This window comes from Cryptotermes secundus, unplaced genomic scaffold, assembly GCF_002891405.2.
Source record: "Cryptotermes secundus unplaced genomic scaffold, Csec_1.0 scaffold1296, whole genome shotgun sequence".
Lineage (NCBI taxonomy): Eukaryota > Metazoa > Arthropoda > Insecta > Blattodea > Kalotermitidae > Cryptotermes > Cryptotermes secundus.
Window position 1 is genome coordinate 252,978 of NW_019744141.1, and position 24,138 is coordinate 277,115.

At 42.1% G+C, this 24,138-nt stretch overlaps 1 protein-coding gene across 1 annotated transcript in view; it reads right to left on the reverse strand.

The window, feature by feature from the left end:
* LOC111874583 overlaps nt 1-23,844 on the reverse strand; it is a gene marked incomplete at its 5' end in the record, with an annotated part of 144,065 nt that extends 120,221 nt beyond the window's left edge. Inside the window, 2 exons of the mRNA XM_023870196.2 lie at nt 23,428-23,542; nt 23,699-23,844. Of these exons, the coding sequence (XP_023725964.1) occupies nt 23,428-23,542; nt 23,699-23,844 (261 nt within the window). The remainder of the gene's footprint in view (nt 1-23,427; nt 23,543-23,698) is intronic.
* Nucleotides 23,845-24,138: the final 294 nt, after the last annotated feature.

Genomic DNA, 24,138 nt, shown 5'->3' on the forward strand with positions numbered 1-24,138 from the left:
TCACTGAGCCACGCAGATTATGCATTTATTGCGAACTTTGAAGAAGAGAAGTCTAAGAAGTAGAAAGAGGAGGGAACGAAGCAAACTTCTAAACATTTATATCGTGCACTATGTTTATGTAGGAAACATAGTACAGTATGTCTCAAAAGACAGTCTCTGCGATTTTGAAGTCTATGATATGATCATGATATTAACTTGTTGCAGACGAAAATATGTAATGAAAATTCAATTATATTCTGAATTCAATATTTGTGATTAACCGTCCCACACATATTTATATTAAGACCTATTTTGTTTTTATTCTTACTTAGGCAAAACATGTTTCGACTACAAAGTGGTCATCATCAGGTGCATACCAGGAACATAGTAAAAGTCCACACCAATAAGAAAAGTTATAAAATATTGTAGCATGTAGACACGTTCCTAAGTAATGATTCTTTAAACAACGCCCGTTGCTATACAACATATTCCTAACACGCACCAATGGACTAACTGGGAAACGGTGTTCTCTACGCTGTCCGTGCGACAGCTGCGTGATGCAACAATAGAAGAATTCTTGGAAGACGTGTTTCCATGTCGACCGTACCGAGGTGTTAGAAGCAGGACAAATCTAGAATTTGGTTAGTTATGGGACAGTCGTCGGCCAGTGAAAGTAAAAAAGTAAATTATCCCTGTACCAGGCCGTGAAGGCCCATAGGGTTGTGAGACGTTGAGGGTCCCACATTATCTAGACAATCGGCTCAAAGATGGCGGTAAGGCTGTCAGGCTTAAGCGCCGGCCGCGCTTTACTCCCCAGGAAAATTATTTAATTCATTCCTGGTACTCATTTCTGTTAGAGGCTGAGTCGACCCCAGGGCCATAGTGCGGCAAAAAGGATTGGGTCAATTGAAGAAAATCCAGTGACCTCATCGGGACTTGAACCCGCGACCTTCCGGCTTGTAGCATAGCCCCTCAACCACTATGCTAAGAGCCTCAATATGGAAGCTGACGGAACTATGGCTTTGAGGCCGTTACAAGGCGACAACCGGCGAAGATACAGCAGACTGAGAAAACTTAGTGCCTGATATAGTGAACTGTCGATTGTGTGAATTAGCGACAGCGCTAGAGTTCCTTGTAGTTACGAATTGTAAGTGGTCAGTAAATCCAATTAACTGTCCAAACCCCGCCCACAATCACTCTAACACGTGATAAAAATAATAATATATATAAAACGTATGCAAATTGAAAAAGGAATTAATTAGATAGGAACCACTTAATTTTTACATGAGACCATGTGTTAACAGACCTGCACCTGCCTTTCTACACGTAGTCGTGTAGTTTCCATATTCATTCAATCTATTATATAGCTACTGGCACAGATTTTGTTGTATAATTTTAGGCCTCTTTATACTCTCAAAATACGTTTTGTTTCTCTTCCGGGTGCACTCTCTTATTTTGTCAAAACCACATACAATTCGCTGTTGTGGGTTAAATTTAAAGTTGTCTGTCCTTGAGGACGTGTAGTTTGCATATTACCGCCATTAAGGAGAGGCGTCACACCAAGTCAGCACCCCAGCCCCGGGTTTCCACTCACACAACAGCTTCTACACCTCATCATCATTCGGCCCCTACTCTTGGCCGACGTTACACCACTGTGTGTTTTAACATGTCGTTAATTCCCCAACGTAGTACACACGCTGAAAAACCACTCCAACTTTAAAATCAATCTATAACAGGGAAATTAAGGTGGTTTGGACTAGTTTAGAGTATGCACCCGGAAAATAAAAAAAAGGTAATGTATAGTATAAATAGGCCTAATATTATACAACAAAATATGTACTAGTAACTACATGAAAGATTCAATGAATTGGAAAAAACACGGGTACCTACAGCAAGGCAGGAACAATTCAAACAGCTCACAGTTTTATGCGTGTATAATAATCGAGTCGGCTCTCATCAAATTTACTAACTTTGAAATCTGTGTATATTTTATACATACTTGTATAATCCTTTGTATTACACTGTGGTCTTGTTGACATGTTTGTGGTTTGCACCTCATTATGGCCGCTCTATAGCCGAAACATAAATGCATGAAAGGGAACAAAACTACAAGGCTTCACCGGAAGTTCATGTGACGGCTAATTTCAGAACCGGAACGAGGGACACAGACGGGATGCACTCATAAAGGAAAATATATAAACAGTTCTATCTTCTTGGATGTAACGCCATGTAGTCCGTTTAAAAGTCAATCGACGTTTCGGAGGAACATATCACTTCCATCTTCAGCGTCAAAGAATGAGAAGATGAAAGCTATATATTACTCCGGAACGTGGTTGAATTTCAACGGACTACATGGTATTATATGCCAGATGATGGAACTCTTGCATGTCTACAATTGTGAGAACCTTATATCCTACATAATTTATATATACAGTATACATATACATATGTATATATAGTGGGGTGAGATTAAGTCCCTTGCACTGCGGCCACTTCTAGCCTATTGCACAAGCCCCAGATGATAGGTGAGGGTGATTGTGGAGCAATTGGTGGAATGAAGATTGGCAGGGGAAACCGAAGTACTTGGAGAAAACCTGCCCCAGCGTCACTTTGTCCACCACAAATCCCACTTAACCAGACCCCGGGATCGAACCCGGGCCGCCGCGGTGGGAAGCTAGCGACTAACCGCTTGAGCTATGGTGCGGCTCATATATATATCATACATGTACAATCATTCTTATAGGCTTATACCATCATGTTATGTGCGTCCCTTGTCTCCACGGCATGGCGCATCCTCAGGTTGCGGATGGTGGAGACGACCTCCAGATATGGAGTTTAGCTGCGAATATATTGAATAAAGAGTCTAGGACAGTCAATAAGGGGTTGTCCTCCAGCTTGGTTTTTGTGCGTGGGGCTTAATACTCCTCACCTTAAAGAATAAGCTTGTTACAAAGTATTTCAATAAGCCTGGGACCTGGAAGGATTCTTTGGATAAACGACCTAAGCAAAAGGATGGCTCTTGGAGAGATAGGATGATATGGTATGGACTAGATCAATCTGGCTCAGGGTAGAGACAGGTGGACAGCTCTTGCGAATACGGTAATGAAACTTCGGGTTCCATAAAATTCTGGGTAGTTCTTGAGTAGGTCCACAATTCCTGAGCATGAAGAGAATCGAACACCCAGGTTTTGTTTAACAGCACTGCGGATAGTAAACGCTGTCCTCGGGTTTAGCCGTATCTTCCACGTGGAACCGAGCGAGAATCTTGACGCCGTGATCGTAAGAAAACTTCTCATGCTTATCTGTTAGGCGGGTCCGTCCACGCAACATTACCAGGCGTTTCTTCATCAAACTGTACTACCACGTTTTCATAGCTATGCTGGAAGATTGTTCAGTATTTCTGATACAGTGACACGGGGTTCCCCGCCGATTTTTTCCTGATTGTGGCACGTGACGTCTGAGTCACTTCTAGTACAATAACACAAACTGGAGTGAAAGTGGTACGGTTACTTCCAGCGTCAGTTCCTGTTTCATACCTAGCAACATATTCTGTTCGTGAGGTAGCAGGTAATGATGTCCACTTCCCACTCGTACGTGTAAATCAGCGATTATCAATTACTGACAACCACCTACGTTTGTGAAACACAAAACAGTCGGAAGTGGACACCTTCAATGTCCGCCTTAACATCCTGCAGCGCCTCCAAGAAGCCCGTAGGGAAAGAAAGTGGGGTATAACATATATAATATTGTGGCGTACATTCATTACTAGGCAACGGCTGGATATACACCTTCCAGCGAAAACAGATTCTTAGTAAACGGCCCATTGTTTGAAATGCGTTCAACAATACGCGAGAAGACTAGACGTCCATTGCAAGGCAATGGACGTGTTTTCTGCGGAGTCCGCCCCGAGGCTTTATATCAGTGACGATCTCCAATAGTAGTGAATGAGGCCAAAGAGACCTACAAGAACACGTCAAAGGAGAGTACGAATTCCGAAAAACACTAAATGGAATTCGTATTATAACAAAAGAAATGACGGACTATTCAGCCATGAAATCCTACGTGGAGAAAAATAATCTTCAGTATTTCACCTTCTCTCCAAATTCTGAAAAGCCTATCAAGGCAGTAATCCGCCACCTTCCCCCAGACACGCCAGCAGCAGATATTTCCAACAGCCTTGAGGGCTTAGACTTCAACGTCATAAACGCGAGGCAATTGACGACCAATCGAAGAGCACCAAATGGACAGACCCACGTGGAAACCCTCCCGTTCTTCCTTGTTACCATAATAAGAAACGTAAAATCTCAAGAGAAATTCAAACTGAATAGCCTTAACCATATAATTATTAAGGTAGAATCATACAGAACTCAAACTGACCTTACACAGTGCCACAACTGCCAAAACTTTGGTCATGTCTGGGCCAACTGCAAGCAACCCCAAGATGTTTGTGGTGCGATGGTGGCCACCTCCATAAGGAATGCCCCGAAAAGACGAATACAGAATCTACGCCCAGTTGCTGCAATTGCGCCCTAGTAGAAGGAGAGAAACCTCATCCAGCGCCATACCGAGGCTGCAGCCATGCGAGAGGAGAACTGTAAATGAGAAGAGCACAACGAGCTCCAAAGGGAGCTGGAAGGACGTTCTTCTCCAAGTTCACCTCACCAGAGCAATCCTACGCAGCTGCACTGCATCAAGACAATCAACACCAGCAACCAAAGGCACCGCAGACAGAGGGGAAAAGCGTCCGGCAACCCGTGCAGCAGTATGTGCCACAACAGGAATTTCAGAAAACAGGCCTGTCAGTACATGCTTCCAGTTCGTCTAACAGTGACACTGTAGCCACTGTAGTGCAGCAGCACGTGCCACAACAGGAGTTTCAGAAAACAGGCCTGTCAGTACAGGCTCCCAGTGCGTCTAACACTGACACTGTAGCCACTGCAGTGCATCAGATCATGACAGAGCGCAATGGAGCTCTATCACAAGAAGACAGAATAATGGTCATTACAAAAATTGTACTTAATTTAATGCAACAAAATGGCTGCTAAAATTCATAAGCCGCTCAGAGTCATAGCATTTAATGCAAATGGCATTTGGAGGCAGCGCTATGAACTCAGTAAACAGCTGCAAGACTTACATATAGATGTGGCTCTTCTCTCAGAGACACATCCCGAACCCCATGACAGATTCTTTATTCCAAATTATCACTTTTATCGTACGGACCGCTTCCCAGGAAGAAAAGGCGGAACTGCCGTTGCAGTGAGAAAAGGCATTCCCCACAGCCATGCAGACCTGCCTCCGCTTGTTTCAATAGAGGCCACAGGGGTTTGCATACCGATTGGTAATAGCGAAGTACTGCTTGCAGCAGTCTATAAGTCCCCAGGCCACACCTGGAATGATGCTTACATCACTGAGCTCTTAAGCTTTAGACATAAGTCAATACTGGCAGGAGATTTGAATGCTAAACATCCATTTTGGAATAGTGATGTTTCCAACCCATCAGGCGTGAAACTGCTGAATTTACTGCGTATAAATGAGTTTGAAATATCAGCACCACAATGTCCCACTCATTACTCTCCTACGGGAAATGGTGACGTACTCGATATTGTTGTGCACAAGAATGTCCGGCTGTCACAAGTCGTTGTCCCTGATATTCTGGACTCAAATCACCTACCAATTGTGTTCCACTTGCTAGATCACGTTAGAGCTAGGAATCTTTCGGAGCCGGTATGAAAAATTCACAGATTGGAAGCGGTTTCAAAGCTTGGCCTCTGAATTAATTTCACCTAGAATCCAAATTAACTCGGGGGAAGAAGCCGATAAAGCGGCCCGCGACTTTACTGCCTCTATAGCTTCGGCGTATAGGCTATCAAGAAGCAAAATTACACTCTCGGACCTTAATAAGGACATACCTGGTCTGGAAAGTTTGCTGAAACATAAGCGGAGGTTAAGGAAACTGTGGCAAGTAACTCGGGATCCAGCATGTAAAACGGCACTCAATTGGGTCGCCAAAACCATGAGACGAATGGCCCGTAGAAAGGAAATAGAACGGTGGGAAACAGAAACAGGGAACTGTGAGGTCACACCTCAAGCTCTGTGGCCTATTGCGAAATCGCTTATGAAAAGGGATGGACCAAAGGCACCAACCGCTGTTCATTGACCTTTAGGAATAACATATCACCCTGATGAGAAAGCCCACGTGATAGCGGATTGTTTAGAAAACCAGTTCACAGCTCATAACCTATGTGACGAAAGCCACGTGCGACAGGTAGATACTACAGTCCAAGCTCTGCTTGCATCTCTAGAAGGCACTCTGTTGGAGAAAGTACGACCTTGTGACATACATAAATTAACAAATACATTCAAATTGCGAAAGGCTTGTGGACTTGATGGTATTCCAAATGAATGTCTTAGGCTTCTTTCAAGAAGACACCGGCACATCTGACACATTTAATTAAGCACTGCCTTCGGCTGTCCCATTTTCAAAAGTCTTGGAAGGAAGCAATGGTTACCGAAACCCGGTAAAGACCCAAAATTTGCTCAAAATTTACGCCCGATTAGCCTCTTGTCTATAACAGGCAAGCTATTCGAAAAAGTTATTTTGAAAATAGTCCAAAGGCAAATTGAGGAAAAAGGCCTGATTAATGCAAGCCAGTTTGGTTTCCGTACCCGTCATAGCACGACACTTCAATGTATGAGGCTTACAGACCACGTAACCTTAAATTTCAACAATAACATGTCTACAGCTGCTGTATTCTTGGACATTGAAAAAGCCTTTGATAAAACATGGCACACTGGCTTGCTATATAAATTATCTACATTACAATTTTCGATAAGTTTAATCAAGCTTATTAGCTCTTTCCTTTCTCAGAGAAAATACAGAGTTTCAGTCGAAGGTGAAATGTCTACACCAATGGATATACAAACAGGAGTGCCACAAGGTTCTGTTCTCTCCCCCACACTGTACAGTCTATATATTGTCACGTGTTGGGTATGTCACGCGACAAATAACTTCACGCTGTATCGGATATAGCGAATTTATTGCACATTCGCTCTTACATTTGCACAATTTACAATCTCACAATTACTGCCATCTGCAGTATCGCAATTACTTGGCCTGCTGTATTCACTGCCATTCACTCTGTACAACTCAACTCGGCGACTGGACTTCAACTCATGCTGGATACTGGATACTAGTAATTCTCTCTCTAGTAACTACTAAATCCTTATGTAGCTTCCGCACTGACAACACAGAGAACAGTTACGTAATAGCTACCACTGTTGCGTAACGTCGTGTTTACAGGCGTTGCTGGGGAACGCTGCCGAGAGTTGTTTATTTCTGGGTAGTAACCGCGGTGTCCCCTGTCACGTCTCTGTGGGAAGTGCTGTTACGTCACCGCGGGGGGGGGTGTTTACCGAGCGTTGCGTAATGATGGAAGGAGTGGGGTATGTGACGTCACTCGCGGAAACGCAGAGTTCACGTGACCCCTACTTCCTGTTGCGCCATCCACGTCACAATATAAACTATACGCCCCAAACACCTGGTGTCTATCTAGGTCTCTTTGCTGACGACACCTGTATATACAGCGTGTCCCAGGAGGAATGTGCCAGACTTCGGGAGGGTGTTCCTTATGTTAAAGTATGCCGATATAACCCAAAACACCTATGTCCAAAGTTGAACGGTTACGGAGATAATGGCCAGGGAATTGTGAAACTTTGACCGGTGTTACACACTTGTTGATTACAAAATACATATTAAAACTGGCAGGAATATGTGGTTTCTATAATGTTAATAATGTACGTAACATCAAACTACCTTGTGAGTGACATGAAGCCATAAAATTTAAGTAAAAATACTCGCTCGCCATGTCATAATTGTCCTTAGGTTTCCAAGCACTATACATGACACATGCCTGACTGCGCATAGTGGTATAATCCGACTACATAACTGTATTAAACGTACATTCACGGAAAATCTCTTTTGGAATTTCGTTTCCATTATCACACGTGGACTATTATGGGACCACGTATGCACATTTCGTAAATTATTTACACCGTCCCGGGTAAAAGACGCCTCATCACTGAATAAAATGACGCTTAACAGTTCGGGATGAGCTTTTATCAAGTGGCACAAATCCACACGCTGAGCATGGTCGCCTAGTTCCAGATGTTGTACCCTTTGATCATGGTAAGGATACAACTCTTCATCATGTAAAGTTCGCGACACCTGCATACGTGATACGCCGATGCGAGAGGCCATTACGAGTGGACAGACGCGGACTTCTCTTATCTATCTCAAGAACGTTCTCTCGTGTGTTTATCATTCGTACATCCTCCCTTTCATAGTGCACAGAAACACTCGGAAGAGAACCACTATCACGCAATGTCTGGTGAATTCGCGTAAGTACACTTCGACATGTAATCCTTCGATCGGGAAAACGCCTTTGGTATTCTTCAACAGCAGCACGTGCATTGCCACCGCAAAATCCACACACAAAATGCATATCACAATATTCCACGTTTGAAAACACGAAAGGCATTTCAGCAACTCCGCACAATTAACCTACCACCCATTCAAAACGCAGCCGCAACGTATACTGAAGGGAGCTTACGGTTAGTGTGAATCACCACACTCAAGGACAAACATAGATAAGACATGCCAGCTGACGGGTAGAGTGCGTGGACTCGCCAGAAGACCACACTTTTCTCGGGCCATTATCACCGGAAGAGTTCAACTTTGGACACAGGTGTTTTGGGTTATATCGGCATACTATAACATAAGGAACACCCTCCCGAAGTTTGGCACATTCCTCCTGGGACATCCTGTATATGCGACAGACCGCAAAGAGGGTTATATTCTCAGAAAGCTGCAACGAGGTCTCAGTGTTATTGAGACGTGGTGTGATCGCTGGAACATAAAAATCAATGAAGATAAAACTCAGGCAATCTACTTCTCTCATTGACCTAGGCCCCTTCAGATTCATATTACAGTGAATGGGCAGAATATCCCCTTCGTCAGTCATGTAAAATACACGGGTTTATTCTTCGATAAGAGGATTACGTGGAAACTTTACATAGAAATGATTGAAGCCAAGGCCTTCAGAACATGTACTAGAATCTACTCTTATTCAAAGGTGAGCGTTTAAACGCAAACATTAAACTATCCCTCTATAAGGCACTGATCTGATCAGATCAGTAATGACTTACGCTTGTCCCGCCTGGGAATTAGCGGCAGACACCCACCTCCTAAAATTGCAGTGCATGCAAAACAAAATATTGCGCACCATTGGAAATTTTCCAAGATGCACACCAGTCCGCGACTTGCACACGGCTTTCAACTTTCCATATGTATATGTGCAGACGACAAGCAGAAGTCGTACAAAATCATGATAATGAACATGTTCGAGGTATAGGACAAGGTGAAGCCAGACATAGGAAATATAAGAGGCTTAAACTTGGCTGTGGTCAAGCTTATGACCATTCAAATGATTAAGTTTTCGTTGTAGCATAAGATCTGTAAGTTAGGAATGATCTGCTCTGTAAAGCCTGTACTGACAGACGACTTGTGTGTAAAGCAAAAGGAAGAGTTTTCGATAACATTATATGTGCGAAAACACGTGACTAAAGGTCGATTGTATTCATAAGAGACAGATCCATTTTCCCGTCAGAGAGGATGTTACATAAGGACAATTACCGGAAGAGTTCAGTTGGGAAAAAAAAAATCTTAAAAGCTTAAACTTGAAGGGCGGTCAAGCCTACGACCGTTCAAGAGTCTAACTGCCGTTTCGGAGAGTTAAATAAATTGATGCATAGGCAGCTGCACATTCCTGCACAGACAGATGTCCCTCTACATATTAGAATTTAATTTCAGTTTATACTTGTGAAGAGTGTAAAAGAAATGTACAAATATCACATATTTACTCCTGTGAGAATAATGTAACATGAGGTGGAATAGATGTAGAAAGTGAACACCAGTTAAAAAAAGACCAACTCCTCCTTTTATCATTAAGGAGGACCAACGAAGAGGGGAAAACAAAGGTCTAGACACTAAACCAAAACATGGCTATGATTCTCAGCGGGGCCCGATGCCAGGAGGGACTGTGCCGGCTGATTGTTGGCAGCAAGCCTCTGCTCTGCTCAGCTCTAGTAGCGGAGGTCACCAGTGTGAAGGCGGGGTCGAATATCTCACGGTGACCCTGCGAGTCGCAGGAGGCGACGAAAAGAGAACTCTCAAATATGACACAGTAAAATATGGTCGCGAGTCTCAAGGGACTCGGACCCGAGAAAGACTACGCTGGTAAGGGCCAGCAGCATCTACAGAAGACAGACCCGTCCTCTCGTCAGAGAGGGTGCCCCACAGAAAGAAGACCGAAACTGTCAAACAGTAATTAATATCTGGTCATGATCACAAGATGGGGCTCGACATACTGACTGACTGACCATCAGTCGCAATCTGACTTTGTTTTGAGTAGTAGAGGAAGAATGGATTCATGTAGTGTGGTGAGAAGTCGAGAGTGTCCAGTCGAAGATACTGATTAGTGAACTGTTGCAACAAGCTGTATAAAGGTCTAATAAATTCGATCATCACATCCTAACCTCTAACACGAGGCAATATCATTATTACTGCAAGTTAGCCAACAAAATAAGTCGGCAATATCGAACCATTTGGATGCACAGGAGAGTATATACTAGGGCTCCAATGGCTGTTTTATACGGTCCGGCCTCCTATCAGTAAATGTAAACGTGATAATACCACGCAGCAAATAATCTATCCTACATGGACAGAACGACCGCCTCTGTGGTCTAGTGGTTAGAGTTCCTGGCTACACAACCAGAGGTCTGGGTTCGATTCCCGGCGCTAACAGATTTTCTGAGAAGTAGTGGGTCTGGAACGGGGTCCACTCAGCCTCGTGAGGATAACCGAGGAGCTATTTCAAGGAAACAGCGGCTTCGGTCTAGAAAACCGAAATTAACGGCCATGGGGATTCGTTGCGCTGACCATGCGACACACTCTATCGGCTGAAGTTGGCACTAACTTCGCCGGCAAGCGGCGGTCGCTCGGGCGGTATAGTTCGCTTGCGGACTAAAACAACAGGGTTTGTTTTTTGTTTTATATGAACAGAAAAAATATTAATACTTTTTTAGAAAATATTAATATCCATTTTCAATAACATGAATATTATACAATACACATATCTATTATACATATATTTCCCGGAGCAGGGGTTTCTTGAGCACTTCACAGTTATTTTCCGGTTTTTATGAAATCTCACATTACATCAGTGTGTTCATAAACGTCACCCACTGGTCTTTGCTGTTAGACAGTTGAAGACACTACATACCTTTACACTCTACCTCCATAAGATCAATTTTAATATTATCTTCCCATGTACCAGCAGATCTCCCAAGTGGTCTCTCACTGAGATGCTCTATCGAAATTTTGTATGCATTTCTTATTTTTCCCAATAATGCTGCATGTTCATTGATTAGTCAGGACGAAAACAGCGGGCCTGTTGTATTAATATATGTATGTTTGTGTACGTTCTTGTAAGTACGTGCAGTTCTAACAAAACTTCGAAATAAAACCCAACACTTTATCTTGAAAGGAGGCTGTAGCAATTGTGGAGGGCTCAATTTATAAACACGAAACCGAGCTAGATGTAGTTCGTAAACCATATGGTATAAAGTTGTTAATTATTGTTGTGGTCTGGCTCCTGCTTTTAATCAATATTATTATTCGTTATTAAATAAGAGGCGTTGGACTAAGCATGCTCTCGGAAACAGACCACTTCATTACTGCACGCTAACAGCTTGTAATGGGCGGGGCCTTTTCATGGTATAACCTAGTTACCGTAGTTAGAACTATAAGCCCTCCCTAATACCACAAATTCGCTGGAACTTAACGGAAGCTACATACAGCGATACAGCGATGTTAGATGAAGCTGGCTCATTAGCAACAAGTCATATCAAAGACAGATCGATCGATGTATGTCTCTACGGTCATTTTGTTTGGCACTGTTTGTCTTTCCAGTTTCTTAATCCCACACACGACATCTCTGTGGTATAGTGGCCAGAGTTCCTGGCTACAGATCCAAAGATCCCGGGTTCGATTCCAGGCGCTACCAGATTTTCTGGGAATTAGTGGGTCGGGAAAGGGATCCACTCAACATCGTGAGGATAACTGAGGACCTATTTCAAGGTAATAGCGTCTCCGGTCTAGAAAACCGAAATTAACGGCCGTGGGGATTCGTTGCGCTGACCACGCGACACCCTCTATCCGCAAAAGCTGGCAGTAACTTCGCCAACAAGCAGCGTTCGCTCGGTCGGTATAGTTCTCTTGCAGACTAAAACCACGGAGTTTAGTTTCTTTTTAGTTTTAACCCTATACACAGAGAGTAGGACTCTTTGGACGAGTGATTGATTCCCCACGTGGTCCACGCTCCCTCCCTTCATGTTATTATTAGCTGGATGTTTTCGACTGGTGGCTCAGTCTGCAGCCACCTGCTCACGCTGGTTCATTTTTCGCGGATTTTTCTACCATGAAGATGGAGGCGATACGTTCCTCCGAAACGTCGATTCACAAAAGATCTACACTTCGCCACATCCCAGAAGACGGCATTCTTCATAGTCAACGCTGTGAAAACCTCGGATCTTACAGAAAAATCTTCGTTTGACATTCAGATCAAGAAACATGCAAGTGAATTTAAATGCCGATTAGGGCAGTAGCCAATCATCAGATGAGTAGCCAACGATTTAAGTTGAGCAGTACCTGCAAAATACGTAAGTAGGAACCTATAAATAAAAGAGAATTCAGTGCCAGTTTCTTGTCGTTAGCGTTACAGTCATTTTCTCGGAAAGAAGCTGAGAAATGGGGAAAGCCCAGGCGATGGAAATTACGAAGTCGTTTGCAAACGTACATTCTGATCCACACTTTAGATATTCAGACATTCGAAGAATCGCCCTGGAATCAGCTGAGCTGGACAACGATGCAACACTATGTGGCATATGTACAGAAATATATACAACTCTAATAAATATGGAAAAGTGAGGAATTGTAACACAGCAGCGTGGCAAATTTAGAATAAGAATATGTTAAGTGTATTGAACGTAATTTTTAACAGTAATATTAACAAACATAATAAAATGTATTCATAGGAAAGGAACATATAATTGCAAGGATTTTTAAATAATAACCAGAGCAGATTTTTTGGGGAAGTTTTCAGCATTTCACAACGCAATTTAGGATTCTTAAAATATGAACTTAGATATCAGTAAATGACATGCATTAGTGCATTAATGTAAATTTAAATTATACACGAGAGAACACTATGTGTTTCTTAAACAAACGGTGTATGAAAATATGCGAACATTTATCTGCCTAGGATATCGAGCAGAGTTCGGCTTCGTGAACATAGTAATGAACTTTCAGGGTTTCCACAAAAGGCGAAACATTTTTTTACTAGATGAGTGACTATTAGCTTCAGAAGAAGGATCTGGCTGCATTGAATCAGTTAATTATAATATTATTTTATAATAATTTAAATATTATTATTATTAGCATATAGAACATGACTATGGGAGATATTCGGCATTACTATCGCCGCCATAAAAGCAACGTTTGTTTCTATTTCCTGTGACGAAATTGAGAGTTTAATTTGAAACAAAGACCCTCCTCCTAGACTGTGGACGCAGTATTTTTGATGAGACGCGGCACTCACCATGTTGGCGTCTTCTGTGTAGGCCGACTCTTCCAGCTCGGCGCCACTTCCCCTGCGGCTGTCGCCGGGGCTGGAGTGGCGCCGGGATCTCGTTCCCGGAACCTCCCCGTCCGGGCTGCCGTAGTCCTGAGGGAGAATAAACCGCACGGCGGCGGAGGACGCCTGTTACCTCGTGTCCGAGCACTAGGGCCTACAAACACCTCACGGAGCTGGGAAAGTCCACTCTTGCCAGGCAACAAGTCTTAAGAATAGTTTCATTTCGTGTCATCTTGAAGGACGATTCTGAAAGGAATTCCTGAGAGAAACAGCCCCTATTCTCTACAATCTGCAATTCACTGATATTCAGATTATATAATAAANATATATATATATATATAAATTTGGAGAAAATTGTAAAAGGTTTTAAAATCATCATAACTAAAGATTTTTAGAGTGCTACTACAAGAATATCGGGTTCGACGTGTGAAACATAATCTACATACCAGACACATATCAACGATGTTGATGTTGATAATACGAAGAATGTGACATTGTGTTTTTAAATGTTAAGTTTTAGACTGGGTTCAGTGTGGCAACGACGTTAAGAGTATACACCTGATGATGGCCGATAGAGGCCGAAACAGGTAGTGTAGAAAGAACAAGATCAAAGACATATAAATATATATTGTTTGCACTTAGGAAGGAGTTTGTATCATTTATCGTATAGAGTGCTATTAAATTTTCACATTTTGTGCCTGTAATGTCCATAACCAGCCGGTCACGGTAGCCGAGCGGTCTAAGGCATGTACTGTCTTCGCTCGCTATGAAACCGGGATCGTGGATTCGAATCCTACTCAGGGCATGGATGCTTAGTTTGTGTGTGTGCGTTTTTCTGTGTTTGTGTACAGGTGCGATGACCTGATCACGCGCCCAAGGAGACCTACCGAAAGTGTAAGATCTAGAAAACCAAAGTGAACGAAGAAGTTCATGGAGGTAGGCCTAGGCCCACTGGGGCTGTAGTGCCAAGGAAAAGAAATTGTCCATATATTAGTGACCTAATAACAGCCATGTTCAATATGCAACATCTATCGAAACATTTAAGAAAAACATAGCTCGTTCTTGCGGCCTCCGTAGTCTCGAGGTAACGTTCCCACCTCATGACTCGTAGTACGCGGGTTCAAATACCCGGCGGAGGTCGTAGAATTTTTAAGGGCGGAAAAATTCAGGGAACAAGTCCTCCGGGAGGGACTTTAAGCCGTGGGTCCCGTGTCGTAGCTTTACGGCACGTAAAAGAACCTCATATCTCCAAAGGAGGTCACTGAGCCAAATTAACGGACGTTTCCCGCCCAACAGCAGTCTCTAATACCTCTGGTAGATGGGGGAAGCATTATAGATACCTCTCAGCCAGTAGAGCCGGTCTCGCTGGTTGGGCGGGACTGATGGTAAGCACCAGTACCGGCAGGATATAGAGACTGATAGAAATCATAGAGGGAAGCACAATGGACCAATACAGGTCTCAGTGCATGGGGAAACCCACCCTCTCCAATAACTAACTAACTAGCTCGTTCTTGTTTGTTTTGTGCAACCTTTGTTCCCTCTTACTACGAAAGCTCATCTTTCAGACCTTTAGAATCATACTTACATTCTTACTGCCACCACTATCTCGCTGAACTGCAAGGCACTTACTTACTGGTTTTTAAGTCCGAAACTTCATTTTATTCGGCGTTTATTTACATTATTTCGTTTCGAGCTAATTGCACGATTTTATTAATCAAGGTGCGCTTAACTTTATACCACATGACACAATATGACCTCAGACACATTAGTATTATGGAACTGGACCTTGCTTGAAAAATCCAAAAATCCCTTCCTTTACAGAGGAAGCTGGCTCCGGACTGTAAAAGTGCTTACAGCAAGAGAGGACAATAGGGCTGACGTACAAAGAAAATTGCAATCTTTGCTACCCGGTCACGAATATAAGAGGTGACACCTGGCTGTGGGAATTCCTGTGTGTATCGCGAAGAAAGGGAATGAAGTGTACTTTGCAGGCACATACAACTTACAACTCTTTAGAGATTTTCATTTGCACAGGTGGCAAAAAATTGTAACTTTTGTGTGTGACCAGTTTAGATTAAGATATGTAGAGAACCACAACACGAAATGTTAGAAAGTGGATGAGATACAAAACAGACAGGTTAAAAAGGTAAAGGGTGTCGGGCGTCTGTAAGATACAAAGACAAAACAACTCCGTCCAGTGTGACTATTGAAGTTTTTACTACTTGAAAACTTAACACCCTTAAATGTTTCGGTCCCTATAGAGTCTATAGTATAGACCATCATCAGAGGGACGTCGATACTTCTTGGAAACTACAATCACAATGGGTGTTTTGAGTTTTAAAATACTGCTTGTAATACACAATATATACAAATCCAACTTTTCCACAACTACAGCAGCTTTCTTGGTATATTAAAGTTTTTAAACTCTTTAAAACTTTGTTATTTAAGTTACAATTTATAAACCAAGTAGGTTCGTGTCCCTTATCCTATTGTCTTTCTCGACGGGGGCTGTACTTGTGCACGCCACGAACAAACAGAGGACGATACCAAGAATCTCCTTCTCAGGAGAGACAGGCGGCACAAGTTCAGCCCCCATCAAGAAAAACAATAGGAGAAGGGACACGAACCTACTTCGTTTATAAATTTTAACTTAAATAACAAAGTTTAAAAACTTTAATATACCAAGAATACTGCTGTAGTTGTGGAAAAGTTGGATTTGTATATATTGTGTATTACAAGCATTGTATGCATATGTATTTTAACACTCAAAACACCCATTCTGATGGTAGTTTCCAAGATGTATCGATGTCCCGCTGGTGACGGTCTATAGGGACCGAAACATGTAAGGGTGTTAAGTTTTAAAGTAGTAAAAACTTCAATAGTCACACTGGACGGAGTTGTTGTGTCTTTGTAATTGTTAGTGTGACGGACCAGAATGAGACAAATCAAAGTCTGTAAGAAAATTTGAGTCCTCGGTTCCTTAAAATTGGGCCAAATTGTGGCAGGTGGCAAATATACAGAGGTGACCAACTTCACAGGTTCCAATGTATAAAAATTTGGTAAACTATGGTCGCTGAGTCTAATTATTTTCAATACTCAGAATGCCAGGTTGATTAAATACCAGATCTGGAATATAGACTGAAAGCCCCAACAAAGACCTTAAAATAACACCAGAATGGGCACTGAACCCCGTGGCTCTGAAAACCGCGCATTTCCTTAAACAACTACAGTTTTATTTAATTCTGATATGCCATTTTCTCGCGTCTGCAATCCTGGAATGGCTAATTTGCTGGCTGTAGAAAGGTTACAAAATTATTTGAAGACGCAGCAAATCCAAGCAAAAAGGAGAACCTCCGTAATATTGGGCAAAGAATGCAGAAAGGCTTGAAAACTGAGTTTTCTTAACGTAGCTCTTTTTGTTACTTAGGAAGGCATTCAGCTGCAGAATCGGTTCAACGCTCATTCGAAGCAAAAGTTCCCACCTTAGTTCGAGAAATTTGGAATTTTGTACCTGTGTGGTAAAAGAAGAATAACTTTCAAATATACTACAATTCAGGGATTGTATATTTTAAGTAACTGTTAATGACTTAATTTGCCCATATGTTTTAACAGGCATTTATTAGAGAACATAAATGTAATTAAATGTGCATTAAATAATTTATCTAAATGAAAATAACAAGAGCAACAAGATTGGTAGCTTTGACGCATTTGTGTCTTCACTAACCATAAATTACTGTCAGTTTACTTAGGGACCACGGGGAAATTCAAAGGTCATATAATAACAGTTTATTTGACGCACAAGGAATTATAAAATTTGTTACTGATTCGAGAAAGTTCCATTATTACTTTCTCTCTTTATATCTAAACAAATGACAAAATGATTTTATTGTTGTTATGATGATTATCATTATTATTGTAAAATAACGCTAACTGAATGTTAATGTACCAAAGTAAACGTGGAAGAATTCTTTATTTTTCTTCGAGGAGATATCAGATTACAACGTAAATTAACGTCAATTCTAGGTGAGATAATGTATCAGACATGTCTTTATGTTCATGATTTATGGTAAAAATTGTGATGAAACACATCGAATTTCAAAATCGATAAACTAAATCAGAACTATCTCCTCATTTTATGCGGGACGGCACGTCGAAACGTATATCATGATGAGGCATCTGTTTCTGAAGCTGCAAATATAGCATCCAAAAACACAAGTAGACATCTATCCGCAAACAAAAAATAAAAAGTCAACGCAAATATGGAAGCACTGCAGCGCACTCAAACTACTGCACACATAATAGCAATGGGCCCCAAATTCCGAGAAGCTTTAGGAACAGGCATATGCCCCATTCCCTTTCGTTCATCACAGCAATAATATTTACACCTGCAAAAATTTGGAACCTAAGCCCACTTGTGTACTATGTTACTATAAAAACTCGGCTTCTATGTCCTTGGGGCACGGAAAGGATTTCGTAGCGGCCTGTCAAACAAACAAAGCGAGGTAGAATGGGTTTACGTCTATTAAACATTCATAGGTTCATGACTGGTCTCCTTTTCTATTTCTTTGATGTAAAAATATTATTTGCAGGTATTCCAACCGACAAGTTAATTTATGGATTTAGTTACATTAGAAGTGTTTCTTTCCAGAAGGGAAACGATTTACAAAAACCTCTCATTGTTCAGCAAGGCACATATATCACAAGTGAAACCTGTGCCCAGAGCGAGAGAAATTTCTTAACTTAAATCAGCAAAGTCCTTCTCGAGAAGATAATAGTAGCTCAGCTAGTCACTTCCCAGTATCTTATTCGTTGTTTTATTCATAGCAATCCAGCATTGGGCCATATCCTGATTCAGATGAATCCAGTCAACATCCCCGCGTCCTATGTCTTTGAGATCCATTTTAATATCATCCTCCCATTTCTTTTAATGCTAGTGGGGTGGGACTAAGTCCCTTGTACTGCGGCCACTTCTGGCCTCTTGTACCAGACCCAGATTATAGGTGAGGGTGATTGTGGAGCAATTGGTGGAATGAAGATTGGCAGGGGAAACCGAAGTACTCGGAGAAAACCTGCCCCAGAGCCACTTTGTCCACGACAAATCCCACTTGACCAGATCCGGGGATCGAACCCGGGCCGCCGCGGTGGGAAGCCAGCGACTAACCGCTTGAACTATGGCGCGGCCTATCCTCCCATTTACTTCTTGATCTTCGTTCTTGCTTTTCCGGTTCCAATGTCAGCCATTCCTTGCATCCCACATGTGCTGCCATTTCACCCTCTTTAATCGACGGCCCTAATTCGTAAGGAGTGCAAATTATGAAGCTTTCCATTATGGAATTTTCTTCACACGCCTAATGCTCTTTCTCCTTAGAAAACAAAACACATTTTTCCGTGACGACTCACACATCCCAAAATTTTAAGGAGGGAAAAGTGAAGCGCTAAAATTCGATAATTCTGATCAAGACATATCAGAACTGTCTATATCATGTGCATTTTACAAGATTTTCAAAAACAAATTTCATTAAGTTGCACCATTTTAAAAATGCGATATTAACAATTGGAAGAATTCATGCCATATATGTTGTTTGTTGTGTTACAATCCTGCCAAGTGAGGGCGAAGACATGAACCTCATATTTCATACAGCTCTGGACAATTTCTGCTGTGACGTTTGTGTTGTCTTGTAAAACATAAGCGAACGGTATGTTTCCGATACTGTTGTAGACTAACCCGACATTTCTCCAATGGTTACTGCTCTTATGGCAACGGCGCTGGAAACTCAAGCGCAAGGCCTGCCAGCTCTTATCGTCAGTATGGGAAGATGGTCTACCGTCGAAAGGTCTGTAGACCATATCTTCAAACATTTAACACAATAAGAAAAATAGTTTTAGGGGGAGGGGTGAATTTGATGACTCTACACTTACAGACGCTCATGGATCTACAATCCTATGGATATTCAAGAAGTAATCACGTTTAGACACATAGAATCCTCACGCATCTTAGCTTAACGTCTGCTAATCTCACTTAAATCTTGCCAGTTTTGTGTAGGTTAATGCACTCTGCAGGGCCAGAGACACAACATGAGGAGCAGATTAATGCTGAAGCACAGAAGGAGAGCATCAGGCCAATGGCGACGAGTTCTTCGGAATCGAGGAATGGTTCGTCGAATACATTTCAGAGGGAATCCGAGCCACACAGCCGACGTCGGTACTGAAGCTGGTTCCACTGACAGTTGTGTGACATGTTGTAATGACAGTGTCGTGGGCAGGAGGGAAGGTGTGTATGGCATTTGGACACTAAGATCTAAGTTCTGCTTACTACCTGCTTTATGTTGGTTTCTTACTGGCTTATTCTCGAACTCTGAAGATGGAGGCAACATGTTACTTCTAAACCTCCGTTGGCTTTAAGCGGACTACAAAGAGTTACGAGTATATCCCAGAAGATTTGGGTTTTAATTACACATTTTTAAATGCCGGTATTTTAATAACGACGGCCTCTGTGGTCTAGTGGTAAGAGTTCCTGACTACAGATCCAGAGGTCCCGGGTTCGATTCCCGGCGCTACCAGATTTTCTGAGAAGTAGTGGGTCAGGACCGAGGTCCACTCAGCCTCGTGAGGATAATTTGGGAGCTATTTCAAGGATATAGTGGCTCCGGTATAGAAAACCGAAATTAACGGCCGCGGGGATTCGTTGCGCTGACCATGCGACACCCTCATCTGTTAAAGTTGACACTAACTTCGCCGACAAGCGGCGGTCACTCGGTCGGTATAGTTCGCTTGCGGACTAAAGCCACGTTCTTTTTTTAATTTTAATAACAGAACACAATTCTTAAATATTGTATGTCTGCTTTGCCTGAATTACTCATCTGTCATCATTAGTCATACACTGCTCTCTCCTTAGTAAGGCAAGGCAAATTTGTCCTTGTTCTCAGTCACGCATCACGCCAAGTTCTACCGGGGAGTGGAAGTATAACTGCATCATTCTTGACCTAAACTAAAACTCCATGGTTTTTAGGCCGCAAGCGAACCATTCTTGACATTTTTCACAAAATGAAGTCTCCGAAAATTGCCTGTAATGTACTGAATTCCTGTGCTTTCAAATAAATAGGGCAAATTTATGATGTCAGGAGAGTCAGTGATATATTTCTACGTGGAATCCATATCGATACAAAAGAAATCTCCTTTTTCCACATCAGCGGTATCAACCGACATCCGTAACAGAAAGCAATGTCATCTGAAGCTTTGTGATATAAGAGGATAAACTGCCTTCGTGAGCAGACGTCCTAATTCAGGTCGACTGATGCTACGCCGCACAAGAAAGTTTGCAGGAAATTATTCTAAGGCCATACTGTAATTCATCATTGAAACATTAAGTGCAAGTTCTAATGCAATTAGAGAAACTCTCATGACTTCAGAACTATACTCGTAGATCTGCAACAAATACAAATATCTCAATAAAGTATATAAATGAGTGAACTGATTCAACCCATTTATATATGTACAACAAAATTTGATCATTAAATTAAGTGACTCTCAGGTATTATACATCGGAAAATTTGTAGTGCTTCAGTGTGCTAGACTTGACAGAAAAGTTCGTAAATATGTTATCGATATCATGAAGTAGCAAGAGAAAACAGATTTCTTCCGAACTCCCTGAAAATTGTAAGTCTTGGTTTAAAAATGTCATCAGATATAAATAACATCACTAAGAAGAGGTTTCGTTCAAGAGCAAGCTTCACAGTTTTACCGAGACAGAATTATTGAGAAGACAAATATGTTCACTGCACAGTCTCTTATCGTGCTTGGTAGCTCTGTACCTGATCAGATACTTTCATGAGTTTTCGTGCTCTTAGATTCATGCTGCAGAGTTCTTGTTTACAATCTGGACATATTGAAAAATGATCGTGTATCAATATCATAGCGCCATAGATCAAGCGGTTAATCGCTGACTTCCACCGCGGCGGCCCAGGTTCGATCCCGGGTCTGGTCAAGTGGGATTTGTGGTGGACAAAGTGGCGCTGGGGCAGGTTTTCGCCGAGTACTTCGGTTTCCCCTGCCAATCTTCATTCCACCAAATTCTTCATCATCATAATCACCCAAAGCAGGCTACAATAGGCCAATCAGTGGCCGCCGTGCCGAGTGGACCCAGTTGGACTCCACCCCCCCACTAAGCGAATTAAAAAAAACTAACATAGCACCTAGATCCAGATGTTCTGAAGCTAGGGAAAATTAATTTCATGAAATATGAGATCTGCATTTCTGCCTGAATTCTGCAGCCTTAAGTGAGATGACAGTTAGTTACGTAAACAATATAAATAACTTTGTATCTTTAAAATAACCGAAGGTCGCTGTAATCCCATGTATTGCGAAGTGATGATTAACAGAGAAGTCATCAGTCAAAGCGATAACGGTCATCATTACAGTGGTCCTATTTCGGACAGTTATTTCAGGTTCAACAGGTAGGCCCCGACATAAGCTTACGGTGGATGAAGGAAAATTGGGAGCAAAAGTACTTTATAGCATAGCACTGAAAAACAGGATGACTAATTAAGTGGTCGTGGCCTAATTTAAGGCATGATCCCGGCGTCTGTCTACAGAGCCCGAAGAATATTAAGGAACACCTCAGTCAGGATAGCTTCTCTCCAGCCTGAAAGTCAAACACTGGATCTACGGAATATGAAGGAGGGATGCTAACCTCTCGACGTCACTTTGGGTTGTGTGCTGACCGAAACAACAATTCTGCAAGTAATTCGAGCATACTTCCATGTCAGAGGTAAAGATACTTTTATGATTACAGCTGCAACGAATTCTAATTAGCTTAATGCATCTGTAATAGGTGAGTTATTAAAAACTTCCTTTGATAACAGGGTAGAGAAGTTATTTTCTGAGGGGGTTACAAACCCTTTTACTGTTTCCTAAGTCTCCACATTTTTTCTGAGGACAATACTTACGTGTCTTTGCACATATGAACTACAACCCTGAAGTTTCCAAGTACTGAACAGTTTAATATAAAATTAATTGGAATGTTATATTTCACTGAATTCTGTACCCGCTCCTATGAATTTGAATTAAAAAAAAATCTGTTAACGGTGCTCAGTGTTGCAAGTAATAACAGTTTAACTACGAGTTAGGCCCTGTGAGACGGAACAAACAGGACTAAACTGTTTTATTCCGTGCAATTTTCACATATTCATTTCACGCTAATAAACCTGAAACGCTATTTAGTTACAATTAGGATCGATTTTCTCAAATGTAACCCCAATTTTCTGTCTGAAGTCCAAAACATTTCCAGCAATACAGTTCAGAACCTCAAAAATTTGCGAAAGAGGTTTACGATTGCATTTTTCTTTACTTAGGGAAAATAAAATATCCGCTTATTACTGAATTAATACTATATTGCCTTTAGAAGTGTCGATGACGATTATTATCGATGACAGAAAACATACATATCGATGTCATATAGGTCCCATGTTTGTGCATTTTCTGTGAAACTGACACAGTATATGGCATTGACACAAAGAGCCAATTACGAGTTTCCCCTCGCAAAACCAAACAGCAGACACGCAGCACGACAGGTTACATCACAAAGTACTTACGTTATTTTGAAACATCCAAAAAGCGTGTTCACCACTGTACTTACAATGTTTTTTTGAATAACGTTAATTGTGGAATGTGCGTGGTAGAGAGTAAATGGTGGCGGTACCTGGTGGCCGGTGTCAAAATCCTCGTCGTTGGAGAGAGCCAGGTCCGAGGTGCGCTTGTCGAGGTTCGAGGAGGTGGAGGGGGAACCCCCCCGCCAGTCCCCCGCGGGTATAACTCTGTAAGAGTAAGGTTATAGGTGTTCGATGGCGCGGGAAGAAGAAAAGGCAACAATGTGCATTTTAAAAGCGAACAGTCTGTCTTGTGGAGTGTCTCACCTGCTCCGGGTACGCCCCACAATGGAGCAGCTCCTGACCTATTGACTTTGCGCTCACCTCGTAACGAGTTCGGTGGGGCCCATACCCACTCCCGAGTCTTCACTCGGAGTGCGGTACTCTTCAGGTTCATTAAACTGTTCATAGATGGCACCACCTTCAGGAAACTTGTAGGGACGAGAGGCGGTCTGGTACGCCACCCCTGGCTGCAAAATATACACGCACCGGACATGCTTGTGAGGCTAATACACAGGCCTATAGCGGTGCCGCCGAGTAAGGGAACACATTGGTTGCTCTGATGCCTTGAGTTATATTGTTTTATATTCTATAATTTCTTAACACGGTCAACAAGCGGAACTATAAATAACCTGCACGTCTTCGAATTACAAGGTCCAACCAGGGTCAGTCTATCAATTAGTGTTCATCTTCCACCAAAATGTCTAAAACGATATGAAGTGAAAGATATTTCGTTACGTAACTTCATTAGAGAAGACAGATTT